Source organism: Spermophilus citellus (genome assembly GCF_964194105.1).
Source record: "Spermophilus citellus genome assembly, chromosome: 3".
Lineage (NCBI taxonomy): Eukaryota > Metazoa > Chordata > Mammalia > Rodentia > Sciuridae > Spermophilus > Spermophilus citellus.
Window position 1 is genome coordinate 109,808,042 of NC_138184.1, and position 19,747 is coordinate 109,827,788.

The 19,747-nt window shown below is 38.9% G+C and overlaps 1 protein-coding gene across 6 annotated transcripts in view; it reads left to right on the forward strand.

The window, feature by feature from the left end:
* Window positions 1-477: 477 nt before the first annotated feature.
* The window catches only part of PISD (phosphatidylserine decarboxylase), a gene marked incomplete at its 5' end in the record, with an annotated part of 118,169 nt that continues 98,899 nt past the window's right edge, over window positions 478-19,747 (forward strand). For 4 of the 6 annotated variants that reach the window (XM_081282948.1, XM_081282947.1, XM_081282954.1 and 1 more), the window contains 3 exons: window positions 478-584; window positions 4,562-4,641; window positions 8,290-8,465. In XM_081282948.1, coding sequence (XP_081139074.1) covers window positions 520-584; window positions 4,562-4,641; window positions 8,290-8,465 — 321 coding nt within the window. Of the gene's footprint in view, window positions 585-4,561; window positions 4,642-8,289; window positions 8,466-19,747 lie in introns of those variants that run through there. The other 2 variants (XM_081282950.1, XM_081282946.1) reach the window with 2 other exon arrangements.

Here is a 19,747-nt window from a genome sequence, read left to right on the forward strand (position 1 = left end):
CATCACATCAAGTACCTAGTTTGACGACTTGTTGCATTTCGGGGTGATCCAATACCACTTGCGTCTGGTCTCCCTGGCAGCACCACGGTGGGACGTAAGAAAGATATGACCGAATGCACCCAAAATGCTCCCAACAGAACCTGGCACTTAATGGTAGCTGAATCGTGGATGCCCGGTTTCCCTATATGTGAGTTACATCAGATGATACAACTTTTTCGGACCTTGGGTGCCTCTGATTTTCCAGAGACAAGCCAAAATGCACAACAGAGGGAGGAAAGAGGTTTGACATCAATATGCCCAGGGTCACCTCTATTGCTCACACTCGCCCTACCAGGCTCCGGAGATTCCGGAATTCGGGTGGTTGGAGGAGGTGGGGGTGTAGCCACAAGGCCGGGTTTAGTTGATTCCGCTCTAGGCCTTCGTATTTCTCATTGGTCCTCTGAACTAGAGATTCGTGACGTCATGAGAGCGCGCCCCGGCGTGTGAAGGGGCGTGGTCTCCTGAGAAGGAGGAGAAAAGATGGCGGCGGCCGTGGGGCGGCGGTGTCTACGGTTACTGAGCGGAGTCCCGTCTTGGCGGAGCAGGTACAGTAGCGCAGGGAGAGTTCCTTGGAGCGGAGGCAGACCTGGACCAAGCGAGGGTCGGGAGAGCGGAGCCGTTTCTTTACCGTGGGTGTTCCTTGAGATGGGTTCGAGTGAAGACGGAGCCACCTTCACATGGAGCTGGGGGCAGAAGAAATTACCACTGCATAGGGCTGTCAGGATTTAATTGGAACGCCCTCGCTTTGCCCTTCCCAGCTAGGTGGAAGTGTATAAGATTCAACAAAATAGATGGAATACGTTGCTTGCCCGTCTTCAGAATTGAGACAGAGCCTACGGCTTTTTCTTAGATGTTCATGTTCCTAGAAGGGCGGTGGGATGTGGGACGAGCACTGGACTGGGAGGTGACTATCACTTCGGATTCTTTGTCTCTGAAGCGAGAGGGTTAAATTTGGACATCTCAAAATAATTTTATGAGATTGTGGTCTTGATTATCCTGGCGATCCCTAGCTATTAGGTTTTTAGAGATGGAAGAAACCTGAAAGGTCCTATGAATCCTGCTAGTTCTTTTTGGAATTGACGAGATTGAGGTCCTGAGAAAAGGAATGATTTGCTCAAGTTCACCCAGCCAGTCAGTAACAGACCCAGGACTCCAACCCAGGTACCTGTTTCTCAGTATTTCCCTTAGGCTGCAGGGCAGTTGTTGCATAGAAATAGCTTGGAAGTATTTGAACTCTCAGAAAATGGATTAAAATGTTGGTAACTGTGGCTCAGGAGTCAACTACTCAAGGTTTGAGAGACAGACCATATTTTTGAATTTCCAATGAGTTAATTTTGTTAGTGTTGACCAAAGCTTATGCAGCAACAGGAAGGGACTTATTGTAGTTTGGGAGAGTAAATGTATACTAGATTTGGTTTGAGAGGGAACAGAAACCATAACTGGCCTTGCTATAAAAGTTTTTTTGTTCCACCATTAACTATTCAGAAATGATGTAGTTTTCTCAGGAGGAGGCTCTGCAACAGTGGTGGTAACTGTTAAGATTTGTACAGGAAGTTCTATAGGTTTTTCAATAATATCACCAGGTATGCTTTTTTAATGAGTCAGCCATCAATTCATCTACAGGAATTAGAAATATTTTAAAAAATGACACTCCTAAATTTAAAAAGAAAATGATAGTGGGTAGGATGCCTCACTCAACATCATTAAGAAATTAACTATCCTTAGTACCAGTGTAGGTAGATAAGACTGATTTAGATGCAGTGAGTGGGAAAGATGATGATTTGCCTACAATAAGAACTCTTAAATTTCAAAGATTTTATATATCCAAGATAGAAACTACATTGACATACATATACAAACTCTAAAAGATAACATTTCCTTGAGATTTTATTTTTTTCTTTTTGGTATTGGGGCTTAAACCCAGGAGCAGTTTACCACTGAGCCATGTCCCAAGTCCTTTTTATTTTGCGAGGAGATCTTGATAAGTTACTGAGGCTGGCCTTAGAGCTCATGATCCTCCCACCTCAGCTTCCTAAGTTGCTAGGATTACAGGCTGAGGCAAGAGGATCACAAATTCAAGGCCAGCCTTCACAACTTTGTGAGACCCTGTTTCAAAAATTAAAAGAAAGGGCTTGGGATGTAGTTCAGTGGTAGAGCACCCCTGGGTTTCTAGTATGGCAAAAATTAGATAGATAGATAGATAGATAGATAGACAGACAGACGAAAAGATCGGGGATATAATCCAGCTTGTCTAGCACAGGTGAGAACCTGGGTTCACTTCCTCGTATTGCAAATGAAGAAGAAGAAGGAGGAGAAAGAAAGAGGGGGGATATTTATGAAACAAAGAAGAATAAACAACTGAATAAAAATAAATTTTCTTCAATCTTAAAGCTGTGAAAATAATTGATAAGTTTTTTCTCAGTATTTTTGAAACCTAGCCACTCTGTCAATAAAACTCTTGGCAAAGCAGCCACAAAAGATAATTCAAAAAATTTTAAACCAGTTGAACCAGCCAGACTTGACATAGATTAGATTAGTTCAATGTGGTTTTCTTTTTGCCACTCTTTTTTCTCCAGTATAAACATTTAAAATCATTAAAATTTCATGGGCTAGGGTTGTGGTTTAGTGGTAGAGTGCTTTTTTTAGGATGCGCTAGGCACTGGGTTTGATCCTTATTACCACATGAAAATAAGTAAATAAAATAAAGGTGTTGTGTCTATCTACAATTAAAAAAAAATTCAGCCACCAGAAATATTAGAATCTTAGAGATTAAGGGTTCAGGTGTTTATAGATCTATGTACAGCTCTTCTTATGTCATACAGAAACACATGGCTTTGTGTAAGAATTCTGGTATTCTTCCTTATCATGATCTTATGCTTAATTAATGGGGAAAAAGATTTTTTTATTGTGAAACAGTTTCAGATTACAGAAAATTATAAAAATAATACACAGAAGGGCTGGGGATGTGGCTCAAGCGGTAGCACGCTCGCCTGGCATGCGTGTGGCCCGGGTTCGATCTTCAGCACCACATACAAACAATGATGCTGTGTCCGCCGATAACTAAAAAATAAATGTTAAAATTCTCTCAAAAAAAAAATACATAGAAATCCCAAATGTTGTCACTGTGCCTGGCAGACTTGACTGGGGTTGTGGCTCAGTGGTAGAGCACTTGCCGAGCATGTGTGAGACCCTGGGTTCAATCCTTAGCACCACATAAAAATAAAATAAAAGTATTGTGTCCATCTACAACTAAAAAAATAAAAATAAATGTTAAAAAAAAAGAAATCCCAAATGTCCTTTATTCAAATTCTGCAAATGTTGACCATATTTGTTTTATTTTTCTTGTTTCTTGTATGTGTATTTTTATATATATTTTCTTAAACACTTGAAAGCACCTTGCAGACTTGACAGCTCTTTTTTTTTTTTTTTCTTTTTTCTGGTACCAGGGATTGAACCCAGGGGTGCTTTAACCACTAAGCAACATCCTCAACCCTTTTTATATTTTATTTTGTGTATTTGCGGGGGCAGTACCGGGGATTGAACTCAGGAGCACTCAACCACTGAGCTACATCTCCAGCCTTATTTTGTATTTTATTTAGAGACAGGGTCTAACCAAATTGCTTAGCACTTTACTCTTGCTGAGACTGGCTTTAAAACCCTGCTTCAGCCTCCTGAGCTGTTAGGATTACAGGTGTGTGTCACTGTGCCTGGCAGACTTGACAGCTCTTTACCTATAAATTATGTTAGCTTTTTTCCTACAAGGGTTTTCTTTTATGTAATTATAGTGCATTTGTCAAAAACCAAGAAATTAACTGGTACAGTACTGTTATTTGGTCTGTAAACTGTATTCACATGTTGCCGCAGTTGATGTTATCACTAATTTTATTTTATTTATTTATTTTTTTAATATTTTATTTTTAAGATGTAGTTGGACACAACACCGTTATTTCACTTTTTTATTTTTATGTGGTGATGAGGATCGAACCCAGGGTCTTGCACATGCGAGGCAAGCGCTCTACCGCTGAGCCACAACCCCAGCCCTACTAATTTTATTTTTAATTGATTAATTGATTGATTAATTTTTGAGTACTGGGGATTGAATTCAGGGACACTCTACTATGGGATACATCCCCAGTCCTTTCCTTTGGTACTGGCAATTGAATCCAGGGGTGTTTAACCACTGAGCCACATTCCCAGCCCCCTTTTTTGTATTTTATTTAGAGACAGGGTCTCACTGAGTTTCTTATGGCCTTCCTAAGTTGCTGAGGTTGGCTTTGAATTCGCAATCCTCCTGCCTCGGTCTCTTAAATCACTAGGATTATAGCCGTGTGCCAATATGCTCATCCCTGCAGTCCTTTTTATTTTTTATTTTGAAACTGAGTCTTGCTAAGTTGTGGAGGCTAACCTTGAACTTGTGATTCTCCTGTCTCAGCCTCCTTAGTAGCTGGGGTTACAGTTGTGTGCCACAGTGCTCAGCTAATTTTAAGAAAAATATTTAATGTTCATTTTCGTTTGATTATAGCTTCTGTCACTGTGGAAACACTTCCCTGAGCCATTACCTACAGTCCTTATGGAAGTTGCCCCTTCGAGCTTTTAACACAGGTAAGGAACATTTGGAAATTGTGCCAGTCTTCTCTGTGTCTCAGTGTGCTCAAATTGGAATAAATATAGGGTTATTGTTAGCATTAAATAGTCTGTGAAGTATGTAGCATTCCTGGCACTTAGTCATCACCAAAGCATTGCCTTTTTTACTTCATTATTGTTGTTAGCAGCATAATACTCTATGACTGTACCATTTGTAATTGGACATTTGTTTCTAGTCTTTTTCTACCACAGATAATCCTATAGTAATATATCTTTGTGTATCTTCAGGATAAATTTCTAGAGGTCAGATTGCTCAGTCAAGAGGTTTGTGTATTTTACATTTTGGTATTTAGGCCAATTGTTCTTCAAAGAGAGTTTTATTGTTCCTGGTTCACACTTATAAGCAAGCATTGGCACCCAGCAGAAAGCATTTAGTAGAGTATGACAAGTCAATCAAAGCTGCCGGCTCAGTGTGGAGGGTACAGTAGTTTTCTTGTCCCGAGCAATTCAGAAAAAGAAAAACAGGTATTTTCTTGCTCTTTAATTTTTTTTTTTTTTTAGTCGAAGATGGACACAATACCTTTATTTAATTTATTTATTTTTATGTGGTGCTGAGGATTAAATCCAGTGCTGTACACATGCAGGCAAGCGCTACAACCCCCAATTCTTTTTTTTTTTTTGGTAGAGCTGGGGATTGAACCCAGGGTCTTGTGAGTGCTGGGCAAACACTTTACCAACTGAGCTATATCCCCAGCCCCCTATTTTTTTTTTTTTTTAATATTTTTCCAAATATGTGGTTTGTAATTTCTTTTATTTTTATTTTTATTTTATTTTTTTGAGAGAGAGAGAGAGAATTTTTTTAATATTTATTTTTTAGTTCTCGGCGGACACAACATCTTTGTTTGTATGTGGTGCTGAGGATCAAACCCGGGCCGCACGCATGCCAGGCGAGCGCGCTACCGCTTGAGCCACATCCCCAGCCCCGCCCCCTATTTTCTTGCTTTTTGACAAGTCTTTTCTTCAGAGGTACAATATTTAGTTGCTTTGCTTATAGGTTTATCTATCTTACAATAGCAGATTTTCCTCCTCCTTTTTCTTTTTTTGTACCAGTGATTAAAACTAAAGGCACTTAACCGCTTAGCCACATCCTCAAGTCCTTTTTATTTTTTATTTTGAGACAGGGTCATGCTAAATTGCTTAGGGCCTCTCTACGTTGCTGGGGCCAGCTTTGAACTTAGAATCCTCCTGCCTCAGTCTCCCAAGCCACTGGGATTATAGGCATGCACCACTGTGCCTAGCTTCCTTTTTTTTTTTTAAGACAAAATCATATTTCATTGTGTATTGAAATAAAACAGCTATTGAGACATAATTCATATAACATATGCCCTTTTAAATGTATAATTCAATGGTATTTTCAGACTTATATGAACATCACCACTTGCCCATTTCCCCGCACCCATAAAAGACCTTTATCTGTTAAGCTGCGGTGCCCCATTTCTCCCTACTTCCAGACTTTGGTAAGCACTAGCCTACTTTATGTCTACAAATTTGCCTATTCTGGACATTTCACATAAACAGAATCATACAGATTACAGCCACTTTGTTTCATGGCACAGGGGATGCTCTTATTATTATTATTATGCCCTGTTACACCCAGGGGTGCTCAATTATTGAGCTATGTCCCCAATCCTTAGTTTTTTATTTTGAGACAGGGTCTAAGTTACCTAGGCTGGCCTTGAACTTGCAATCCCCTTACCTCAGCCTCCTAAATTGCTGGGATTAGAGGCATGTGCCAGACTAAAACTTGGATTCTCCTGCCTCAGCCTCCCAAGTTGTTGGGATTGTGCTCAACTTAGTATGCAGCCTTGTATGGCTGGTTTCTTTCACATGTTTTTAAGGTTCATACTGTAGCTGTATCATTACTTCATTTCTTTTTATTTGTAAATGGAATATCATTTACAATATCATGGCCATTCCACATTTTATTTCTCTGTTCCAATCAATTGAAGGGCATTTGTTTTGTTTTTGTTTTTTCATTTTGCTATTATGAATAATGGTGCTAAATGAACATTTATGTAAAGTTTTTTTTTAAATTAGTTGTTGATGGACCTTTATTTTATTTATTTGTATGTGGTGCTGAGAATTGAACCCTCATGCATGCTAGGCAAGCGTGCTACCACTGAGCCACAACCTCAGCCCAGGTACAGGTTTTTTTACGATTGTATTTTGTTTTCGGTTTTGTTGGGCATACATCTAAGAGTGGACTTATTGGTAACTTATATGGTAACTTTTTTTGTTTGTTTTTCTTTTTGCTGTGCTGGGGATTGAACTGGAAACTTTATGTTTAACATTTTGAGAAACTGCAAACTGGTTTTCTTTTTTTTTTTTTTTTAATATTTTTATTTTTTAGTTCTCGGTGGACACAACATCTCTGTTGGTATGTGGTGCTGAGGATCGAACCCGGGCCGCACGCATGCCGGGCGAGCGCGCTACCGCTTGAGCCACATCCCCAGGCCCCTGCAAACTGGTTTTCAAAGTGGCTGTCCCTTTTTACATTCACTCCAGCAGTGTTTGAGGGTTCTAGTTTCTCCACATCTTTTCCAATATTTATCTTTTTTATCATAGCTATCTTGGTGTGAAGTGTATCTTGTGTTTTTATTTGTATTTCCCTGACTGCTAGTGATGTTATCTTGGTTTGCTAGGGCTGCTGTAGCAGAGTGCTGCAAACAGCAGAAATATATTGTCTTGCATTTGTAGAAGCTAAAAGTCTAAGATTAAACGTCAACAGGGTTGCTTCCTTGTGGGCTGTGAGGGAGAATCCGTTCCATGCATCTCACCTAACTTATGATTTGCTGACTGTTTTCAACGTTCCTTGCTTATAGATCACTCTGATCTCTTCCTTCATCTTTATTCTCCCTGTGTACATGTCTTTTTTTCAAATTTCCCCACCATGTGAGGATACCATTCATGTTGGATTCAGACCTACCCTGACAACCTTACTTGTAACTTCATAACCTCTATAAAGACCCTTTCTCCAACATTACATTCTGAGCTTCTAGGGGATAAGGACTTTAGCATATAAATTTTGGTGAGTCACAATTCAACCCTAAACAGATGTTGGACATATTTTCTTGTGCTTATTGACCATTCATGAATCTTTGGTGAAATGCCTGTTTAAATCCTGTATGCATTTTTAAACTGGGTTGTATTTATATTTCACAATACCAGTGCCTGATCAGAATTGGGCCTATCTTGTAAAAGGAAGATCATAGAGCCCTGGGTAAGAGTCTTAGACCTACTGGAAGCCAGCTCAGCAACCTTGATTAGTTTCTGGATCTCTTTGAGATTCTGTGTTTTTTGTCTTAAATTCTGTGACTGTAGTGGGAGTGAAGGTGCATTGTTGTTCCACAGAAACAATGCCTGTCTTTTTCTTTTACTAATTGATATACTTTAGAGACAGAAGACTCTCACTATTGATGCAGGGTTGCACCTACCTGTCAGATATCTTATGAGTTCAGTTATCTTTACTGTGTGAGGCCTTCTGAAATGCATTGACTTTTCCTGGCTCTCTGGTGTGTGCTGGGTTTGCATGACTTTTTCCTATTCCTGTTTCCCAGTCTCAAAATTTTTTTCTGTTTCTTTCTTTTTTTGTTGTTGTTGTTACAGATACCAGAAAAGTTCACACTGCCACTGCCCGAACCTTATTCCGGCTGCGCCCCTTGCCTATTCTGTTAGCAACAGGAAGTGGTTATGTAGGGTACCGGCAGTATGAAAAGTATAGGGAGCGAGAGCTGGAGAAGCTGGGACTGGAGATTCCACCCAAACTTGCCGGTAACTGGGAGGTAGGAATAAGGTGGGACCACCTACAGGTCTCATCCAGCACAGCTGTCTGTTGCTTTCTAAATTGCCCCAAAGTTGAAATATTTGAACAAGTCAAATTTGGTTTCTTGGAGCTCATGACTCCAGTGGGTTTTGGCCAAATATAGGAGTCATACCTTTGGTGTCATGTCCGGTTTCTCTTTTGTTTCTGCCCTACTCCTGCTGTCTTCAAGGGCCAAGTAGAAATTTTTTGCTGTTGAAATCCTCAATGTTTATGTCTTACATTGGTGCTGACATCCTGACTATTCTACTGTTTTTGCACTTCTTGGTCTGAGGAGGGTGGACTTTTGTGATGTGGATTAGTTCTCAGGAACCAGACTGAAATAATCAGATTCCATTATTATTGCTCAGAATGCTCTCCACCAATCATACTCGAATAACAGGAACAATCTGCACTGTTGTTGAACCTTGTGTCCTATATAATGAACTGTCTTATTCATCTCTGCTTTATGAACAGACACTCTAATATTGAAATTTAGCATAAAGGTATAAGTTTAAAAATTGCCTTCTTGCCAGGTGCAGTGGCGCATGCCTGTAATCCCAGTGGCTCGGGAGGCTGAGGCAGGAACTTTGCGAGTTCAAAACCAGTCTCAGCAAAAGTGAGGCATTAAGTAACTGAATGAGACACTGTTTCTAAATAAAATCAAAATAGGCCTGGCGATATAGCTCAGTGGTTGAAATGCCCCTGAGTTCAATCCTCAGTACTCCCCAACCCCACCAAAAAAATTGCCTTCTCTGCATCCTTAATTTAACAAAAGAAAAATCTAAAATATCAAAGAACCAATAATAGGTCCCAATAGCGCAGACAAAAGAGGGAGTAAAAATTGAAGCTTTCTGGTATTTGAAAGGGAATAGTGCATTTGGATCCTCTCTTGAACCACTTCATATTGTTGTTCCAGCTCCATTGAATCCAGTCAAATAGGACCTACAGCAACAGGGTGTCAGAATCCTGATGCCAAGTCCCAGTCAGTATCCTTTGTAGCTATGTGAAATTGAACATGTCACTTTCTGTCTGGTTCTCTTTGTCTTTAACTATAAAAAAGCAGATTGCATTGGAACATGACTCTGAGGTGCCTTCCAGCTTCAACACAGGTTCTCTTGAAATCGTTTTTATCAGGTATGGTGGCATATGCTTGTAATCCCAGACTTGGGAAGTTGAAGCAGGAGGATTACAAATTTGAATCCAGCCTCAGCAATTTAGAAGACCCCCACCAACTTAGTGAAACCCTGTCTCAAAAAAAAAAAAAAAAAAAAAAAAAAGGTCTAGGAATTCTCAGTGGTAAAAGGCCCCTGGGTTCAAGCCCCAGTACCAACTCCCTGCCAAAAAAAATGGAAGTTTTGTTGCCATTTGCATTGCATGCTATACAGTAGACTTCCTCCCAAAATTCTCTTTTGGATTTTGGTTTTGAATATTTTTCTCCAATAGAATTCAGTATAAGAATTTTACTTGTGTTGTGTTGTGTTTTGTAGGGAAGAGATACCCATGGGCACTTAACTACTGAGCTACCTCCCAGCTTTTTATCTGAGACATGGTTTTAGCAAGTTGCTTAGTGCCTTGCTAAGTTGCTCAGGCTGATCTCAAACTTGTGATCTTCCTGCCTCAGTCCTTTAAGTCACTGGGATTACAGGCATACACCACCACATCTGGCTCACTTATGTTTTGAATCCTGTGAAACTGACTTAGTCAGCTGGCCATTCAGATTCATATTGTAGCAGTTATATTAGGAGATATCTGTCTGTAGTTCTCCCCTTTGCCCATGTGCCTATACCATTGGTCTGTTCATATAACCTTGGACTTTATAATAATTACCTCAGATAAAAAAAAAAGTTTTCTGGTAGTATATCACAGAAACCTTTTTATAAAGGTAATTTTGACATATGTGAGTCATACTTTCAAAATGTGCTGCTTTGTCTCCTACGATCTTGGCAGTTTCCTTCTTAAGTATATCATTCTCCATTAAACTAATAAAGTAAATGTAATGTAAACATGGGTAGTACAATACTGTGATTGTCTGACACCATGCAAATGTCAGACCCAAGCTGGTCTCTTTGACCACAGGCATTTGTTATGTCGACTCTTCCTGTAATGAGCTTGTGTATTTTCAGGAAATTCCCATTCATTTCAAAGGTATTCCAAGAAAATCTAAATTTGGAAGAAGTCCTCTTCCAAAAAATCATAAGAGCCCAGTACCAATAGTTTTTTAGCATTTACTCTTTGTATAATTGGGACTGCTGCCATACTAATTTGATATGCACAAAATAATTATTTGTAAAAAGGGCAGGGTGAATTATCTCATAAGGTCTAGGGCTGGACAGTGACAGGAGACTCTGGAGTGGAGTGGCATCATGCAGTGTGAGGTCTCAAACCCATCTATTGTTAAAGACCTGGGCTTAAGTTAGATATTGTTTGTTTGAGTAACATGGTCATAGGACCACTCCTGGATTTTTTAAGTAAGACTCAAGCTTTTCATTTTGGAAAGAGGAAATGGTCTGGACTCAGAGTTGACTTTATAAGATTTTAAGAGAGGCAGCAGGTTGAGAAGGAGAAACCTTAATTGGCAGTTGTGAGTTGAGTCCTAGTCCCTTCCCCACTCCATCTAATCACTGTCATTGCAAATGAAAAATAGATTTTCCAGATCTGACTGACCATCAGTCATTGGGGAATTTAAAAAATAATGAGTTCTATAATTTCACCCCTGGAGGTTTAGAAAAGGTAAACAAGCCTCTAAATCTGTGGTGTGGGGTGTGTGTGTGTGTGTTTTGTGTATGTATTGTGGTATTAGGGATTAAACCTACTGAGCTCAACCTCACCCCCCTTTTTTGAGACAGGACCTTGATAAATTGCTGAGGCTGGCCTCAAATTTGTGATTCTGCCTCAGCGTCCCTAATTGCTAGGATTACAGGAGTGTGCCACTCCATCTGGCTTAATTTTTGTTTTGAATGAAATAGTTTTTAAAATTGTAAAGTACTCATATAAAAATTTAAATAGTAGAGAAGAGATTATTTACTAATGCCATTCTCATTCTCCAGAGCAAGCAAGCATTTTTAATATTTCTTACATATCTCTCTGTAAACCTCTCCTTTTTTTAATTTAAAGTTGATTTGATTTTTAAAAAATGATCTTTACTGAGCTAGGGATATAAAAAGTCAGTGATCGAGCACTTGCCTAGCATGATTAAGGCCCTAAGTTCAATCTCTAGCACTATAAGAAAAAGAAAAATTATGAAGACATTTTTTTAGTTTGAAACTGGGTCTTGCTAGATTGCCCAGACTGGCCTTGAATTTGCCATCACCCAGTCTTAGTATTCTGAGTGTCTGGGATTTCAGGCATGCTATCATGCTGTGCCTAAATATATCCTTTTTGATAAACGTATATACCTGTAGAGCCACTGCCATTGCCACATTCAAGATATTTGCTCCTTTTCAATCAGTGTCTCTGCACATGGGTTCAGGCAACCACTGAACCACTTTCTGTCACAATACATTTGTCTTTTAACAATTTTATATATATGAAATCATACAGTAAACTCTTTTATACATGGTTTATTTCACTGAGAATAATGTTTTGGAGATCCATGTTATTGCATGTATTGGGTTTTCATTCCTTGGTGCTGGGTAGTATGGGTGCTTCTTGACTTTTGATGAAATTGCATCTTGATAAAGCTATCAAAAATTTTTAAAAAATGCATTTAATATACCTAATCTATTGAACATCATAGTTTAGCAACACAGTACGCTATAGATTATCAGTTGTTTACTTGTGATTTCATGGCTGACTGGGACATGCAATTTGATGCTACTGCCCAGCATCTTGAGAGAGTATTTTAATACATATTGTTAGGCCAGGAAAAGATGATTGTTCAAAATATGAAGTATGGGGCTGGGGTTGTGGCTCAGTGGTAGAGCACTCGCCTAGCATGTGCGAGGCCCTGGGTTTGATCCTCAGCACCACATAAAAGTAAATAAATAAAATAAAGGTATTGTGTCCAGCTACAACTAAAAATTAAATATTTAAAAAAATATGAAGTATGTTTTTCAATGAATGTGTCAGTAACACTTTTGCACCATTGTAAAGTCAGAGCATCAAAATGTGGGACTGTCTGTATTCTGTTTGTCAGATACACCATAAATTTTTTTTTGAGACGGTCTCACTAAGTTGTGTAGCACCTCATTAAATGCTGAGGCTGGCCTTGAACTACTTGTTATCCTCCTGCATCTGCCTCCTGAATTGCTGGGATTACAGGTGTGCACTACTCTGCCTGGCTACTACAAGTTATTTTAATCCTCCATGTTGGGGGGATACTTAGTTTAATTGCAACTTTTGCCTATTATATATACAGTAAATTTAGTGTGAACATTTGTGTATAAGTCTTGAAAATTTGTTAAATTTGTTTAGTTTCTCTAACGTTGCCTAAAGAAAAATTACTGGGTCATAATATAAGTGTGTATTTAACTTTATAAGAAATTGCCAAATTGTGGAAGTAGTTGTACCATTTTGCATTCCCATTTCAATATATTTGAATTCTGTGTTCTTGCTAGTCTAATTAACTTACTAGTTATGTTAGATTTTTAGTAGAAATTTCATTGTAGATACTCTGTTTTTCATTGAAAGTCTCAAGTTGTTTTATGACTTCTGTTTTTCTATTTATGATCATGTTTTCCATTAAATTTTTGAACATATCATGGCTATTTATATAGCTCTCTCATACATCCTTTTCTCCTAATGTCACTGTCTTCTGTCATTTCTGGGTCTGTTTTTATTGCTCTCCTCCCCCCACCACCCCACCCCAGTGCTGGGGATTAAGCCTAGGGCCTTGTACATGCTAGATAAGCACTCTACCACTAAGCCACATCCACCAGCCCTACTAACTTGTCACTCCCCCCACCCTTGGTTATCAGTCACATTTTCTTCTTTCTTCTAATACCTAATCATTTTGATTCAGTGATTTAAATTGTGAGGTTTTTATTTTTGTGTGCTTTTTACTGAAAGTTCGGTCCTTGTCCCTGATGCCAATCCAATAATGAGGACACAGTTTTGAGAAAAAGGGAAAAGAAGGTTTATTGCTTTCTAGCAGAGGACAATCACAGGGGACTCCTGTCCCAAAGGCTATGATTCTGCCCATCAGCAGGAACAGGGAGCTTTTATAGAGGTGATTCAAAGAAAATGAGATTAGGGAGGAGAGATCAGGGAGAAGAAGATTGGGAAAAAGAAAAAAAATGTAAGTTTCAAAGCCACAAGGAATAGAGTCAAAGCATCCAGTGAACCCCTCTTACATTCTGAGTTTTGTTGTTTTCCTTCAGGGTGTTGGACTTTATTCTGACAGGCAGTTAATTTATTTGTGTATCATTTTGATCCTTTTAAAGCTTCATTAGGATAGATTTAGAGTAATCTTTACTTTGGACTAGTTTGGCCCTACTACTGAGGACCCTTCTTGCATCTCTACTAAGTGAGAATTCAGTGAGGACTTTCCATTCCGATTGGTTGAAATGTAGATGTTTCCTGGTCCTGTGTGAGCTTGGGAGAGTGTAAGGTTTAGTGCTCTAAGAATTTTTTTTCAACATTGTGGAATTTAACTGTATATACACAACTTAGTTTTCATCAAGATGTTACCAAAAGGTCAGTCCTTAACCCTGATGCCAATCCAATAACAAGGACATGATTTTGAGAAAAGTTTAAAAAACCATTGTTTTGGGCTGAGGTTGTGGCTCAGTGGTAGAGCACTTGCCTAGCAAGTGCAAAGCCCTGGATTCGATCCTCAGCACCACGTATAAATAAATAAAATAAAAGTATTGTGTCCAATTTCAACTAAAAATTAAAAAAAAAAAAAAACATTGTTTTTCCTTTTAAATGTCCATGTAGGACTATGCTCTTAGGCTCTGCTCTCCTGCCAGGTGTTAAAGACCAAGTTGGTCAAAACTATCTATTCTTAAGAGTCAGCTGAGATTCCTCAGAGATCACTCATGGGCACATGTACAAAGTCTCCTGGTTCTTTTAGCATTTTTCTATCAGTGGTGCCACTTGTCAGAATAGGTCAGGTTTGACTGACCATATGTGGCTTCTCTTGGAAGTATCAAGGACATTTCCCTCTTCAATGATCCTCCTCTTTGCAGAATGTGCTCTGGTTGGCTTCCTGTTCTCTAGGGTCCTCTCCATCTCCCTGATAAGTAGATCGGGTGACTCAACTAGAGTTGCAGGGCCGAGAGAGGGCTGCCGTCATTCTTTGGGTCCTGGCTGACTGTAGAGGGCAAGGGCCAAAATGTCAGCTGCTTTTTCCTTGGTCCTTTCATTTCCTTGACTTTGGTCTCCAAGTTTTTGTTTTTAAACACCCAGCAAGCCAGTTTCAACAGGCTTAAAGAGGGAATGACTTCAATATCTATAATTTTACATTATCCCTTTCATTTAATTGGGGTCAGTGTTAGTGCTGGAAGTCAGTATTGTATAGTATCATATAGTGTCTGTCCTGTAGGTGATGGCTTATTATCTCAAATTAACCAGTTTCTTTCTTTCTTTCTTTCTTTCTTTCTTTCTTTCTTTCTTTCTTTCTTTCTTTCTTTCTTTCTTTCTTTTAAGAAGCAGTACCTTTGCGAAACACTAACAGGCACAGTTATAAAGTTTACAAGGAAAATGCAAAATGAAGAGCAAAAACATATTCAGTTTGTGTAATAGCTATGAACAAAGAGAAAAATCTTGAACCTTTACTTAGTTATACATTATATCCCCTGTTTGAAATCAAAATAATCTTTACAACAAAAAATCAGTCTTTTGAACACAACTTTAAATGAGCTGAAGTCTAGCTTATTTTGGAGCCATTCTAACATGGAGTAAGGTGGGAGGCAGAGCCTTATTTCAGGTAAGGGAGAGGGGCTTTTCACAATTAATACAATACAGCATTACACCTGAAATTTGAATTACAGACAGGCTAAGTTCAGAGAGCTTTTAACTTTCTTTTTGTGGAAAAAAATGGCAGAATGGTTCCATGTTTTACAGTGTCACCTTTAAACAGATCAGGCTTTCCTTAATACCTTCCAAAAATACATCTAAATTTCAATTCCAGTGTGAAGAGTAACACAAAATTGAATATATAACTTATTGACATCAGGTTACTTTATCCAGGTATAAAACATCAAATGACATGAACAAATACCAACCAAATTTGTTATTTTTATTGGAGACCCTTGCTACACATAATTTTAGTTTGGAGAACAGTCTGGCTCTCCTAAGTTTTACATTTATCTTAAGTTGAATTTTTAAAGTACAATTTAGAATCTAGAGTGTACAATAATAATAGTCACAGGTCTGCATGGGTTGATAAAAATCTAAGAATAGCCTTAAATCTCTTATACATTTAAGAAACAGTGTTCATCATCAGAAATTGACTTTAGGAAACAGTGTTCATCATAAGAAATTGACTTAATCAAAGCAAACAGGTATAAGACAGGTCTTCAAATGACAGTGTGGCCCTTCTATGTCAGATACAATGTAAAAAAGAGCACTTATTGGTTATCTTGCCAGTAACATTACATAAACTTTCATTTTATAAACATTTACATAACTCTTAGACAAGGCTTAGAAAGAGAGTTCTCAGATACATACGTATACCTAGTCACCTATATTTAGAGTGTCAACTATATTGTTATAACCTAAATAACAGTTGTTTGTTTAACCAGTTACCAAGTAATCATTTAAGACTTTAAAACAGGTACAAACTCTAATTACTAACAAATGTAAGAAAATTATCTCAGTAGATAAGAGCATATCAATGTTTCAAGCTTTGCTTCATATCAGTACATTAAAGTTCAAGTAACTTTGTGCTTATTATAGCCAATTTAATCATAAACACAATTTTTTTGAGATTTACCTTCCACAAACCTTCTGTGACATACTTAGACATTCACAACTTTACATCCTTAGTTTTGTATTCTTTCATCTTGGAATTTAGCCCCAGAATATTACTTTACCCAGATAAAATACTTTCTCATCCAGAAACATTTCTTTTGCCTTCTGATTTTCCATACTAAAATATATTTTTTATACCTATAACTTTGTTTTATCTTTTCAAGTTTTGGATCCTTTCTTAAATTCACATTCTGAAACAGACCTTATGAATGTTATCTGTGCATTTAATTTACACAAGTTATTTTATCCCAGGAAAGGGTTGGACAATCCAGCATATACAAAAAACAAACAAACAAAAAAACCCCTATGCTTTTTTCTCCCAGGTTGCATTCAAGGTGTTGGAGCACAGGAAATTTTTGAGCCTGACCTGTCTCCATTATCATTATCACAATGCCATCAACTTTAAGTGAGTTCCCCACTGTTATTTGTATCCAGAGGCTCCTTTTTGTCCTTTTTTCTTACACTAGGCATATTGACATGCAATGGAGGTGGCTCTTTCCATCCTTTTCTTTAGATTTCCTTGAGATCTTTTTGCAGAAGCTGCCTACAAACACAGGTTGTCCTATTTTCTGTCTTTTTCTTTTCTGTGTGCAATTATTTATTCTGCCAATCTCCCCAGGCATTTAGTTTGATGGGATACTATTATAGCAAGAATTGCTTTGTCCCAGTGGTGAATATTCCCTGGCCAATTGGGATCTCCTGTCAGATCTTAAAAAGAGAGACCATTTCTGTCCCCAGGTCATAAATTGATAGTGCTGGAACCTACTGTCACATCCTTTGTGGACAATAGCCTTCACTTCCCAGGAGCAAAAGAGGCTGGAAGGCAGGGCAGAGTCCAGGTTCTCTTTGGCCATTTTTCTACAGCCCAAGCAGCTTTTGGGTTTTTTTTTTTTTTTTTTTTTTTCTTCCCCCAGTTTAGGGCTAGTGTCCTTGACACAGTGAGATGATTGCAGCTGCCTGGGGCCAGGCTGAGAAACAGTGCTGGGACTGCTAGCACTGGGTTTAAAATAGTTAATCCTTTCTTCTGGTGTCCTGCTGTCCTTGCACATCAGAGGCAGTGCCTTTTGACACCTTCAGCTTTGTTTTTGATGGTTCAGATCCCTTATCATGCAAATGCATAAATGTCGGTACATACAGAATCTATTTCATATGCTTTAACCCTTACAAACCAATTTCAGAGATTGTATAATAATCCAGAGAAACCCTTTTCCTCTTAGAAAGGCTTATTTCTATAGGTGGTCCATGCAGCCAAGATCTGTCTCCTCAAGAGACTAGCAGTAAGTTCAATGCAGCATGGCCCATATCTTAAAGGGCCAGTAACTGACCAAAAAAAAAAAAAAAAAAAAAAACAGACAAGAGGATCATCCAAACCAGGGCCGACAGATGGGAACCTTTAAAACAGACAGACCTTGCACATACAAATTTCTTCCACTCACTTTACCCTTTTGCAGACCAACTACAACTGCAAGATTATATTATATTGTAGAAATCTGCTTGAAAGCCACATCATTACAGTACAACATTATCTTAGGCAGACTTACAGGTGGCCCTTTCTTCAACTCATTTTACTTCTGACAGACCAACTCCAATTGCAAGATTGTACAAAAAAGAAACAGAAACAACTCCCAAACTATGGCCAACAGACAGGAACCTTTAAATTGACCAGCCAAGATCTTTCCTAAGAGACTACCCATAGAATCAGTGTAGTACTGGCCATGTCTTAAAAGGGGCAGTAGCAGATACAAACAAAACAGACAACCAGAGGGGATTCCCAAACCATGGCCAACAGACAGGAACCTTTAAAACAGACAGACCAGACAGGGGAAAATCCCAAGTTCCAAACTCTCACTTAACAGTGACTTCTACACCTGTGGCACCATGGATGTCCCCACAAAGGGGAACCAGATGTGTAGAATCAAGGGTCTCTATGTGTACACGGGGAAGCATACTCAGTGGCTAAAGTTGTCACAACTTTCCTGAGTTCAGTTTCCTTTTTCCCAAAGTAGAGCAACTGATGGAGCAACTTGTGCAGTTCAGGAAGAGAAGGTGGGAGTTCCCCGAAGCAAAAAGAGCTTTGGCAGCTGCTAGGGAACCTTTACCCTTTTGCAGAACAACTACAAGGTTGGTCCTTCAGTCCTTCCCTTTACTCACAGAAACAGCTCCTCTGGTTCTGTCCAAGGCAGACTCACACCGTTTCCAAATTTCTCCAGTGTCAGCTCTCAACAAACTCACCAGCCATCTTGTATCCTCAGCATGGAAGTAGGGTTCCACGGAGAGCCAGACCTGCCCAAGAAAGCAGGAGCAGGGGCTGCTCTCGGATACAATCTAGGTTGCCAGATTTGTTGCTGAAATCTCTGTTTTTGTTCCTGATGCCAATCCAATAACGAGGACATGGTTTTGAGAAAATTGAAAAAGAAGGTTTATTGTTTTGCTAGCAATAAACATTGTTAGCAATAAATACTGCTTTGCTAGGGAACTCCTATCTTGAGAGGCTGTGATTCTGCCCGTCTGCAGGATCAGGGAGCTTTTTATGTAGGTGATTCAGAGAAAATGAGATTGCGGAGAGAGATCAGGAAGGAGAAGATCAGGAAAAAGAAGATCGGGTAGGAGAATGTCAGGGAGATGAAGGTTGGGAACAAGAAAAAAAACTAAGTTTCAAAGTCACAAGGGATAGTCAAAGCCTCAAGTGAATCCCTGTTACAAGGAGACTCAGGAACTCCCCTTGAAAATTTATGGATATTACTTTCTCCACATAACTCCCTCCTTTCTGATTCTCTACATTAAATAATCTAGCTCTTTATTGGTGTGAAGTCACCTGGGTTTTATTACTGATATGCAGGATTCATTTCAGCAGGAACTCATGGGAGAACCTGTATTATGTATTGGGAATGATTGCTTATAGAAGCTGTTACCACCCAGTTAAATATCATTTGCCCCTATGTCTTATAGTCATAATACACCATGTTGGCCTCCTGATCTGTGCTTTGAATTCCTGTAGGCCAAGGTTGAATTATGCATGCTTCAGGCTTCCAGAAAGTCCTTTATCAAACCTTGGTTTGGTGATGATAGTGTCTCCTTGTTTATTGGACAAAAGGCAAGAAGATGCTAGGAGGACAGGGAAGACATGCTTTGTGCCCAGAGGACACATTAACATGAAACCTGGGATTGGAAGCCATGAAAGTGATGACTGATAATCCCTGGAGAGTAAAGTTAGAGGTGAAAAACATGGGGACCACTCTCCCTTGCTTCACTTCTGTTGCCCACTGTTAGTCTTTATTACCTCTGTTTTATGAGCATAGGTGTCTCTTTGTCCATTTGTCCCTCTATTTCTTCCTTCTTCTCATTACC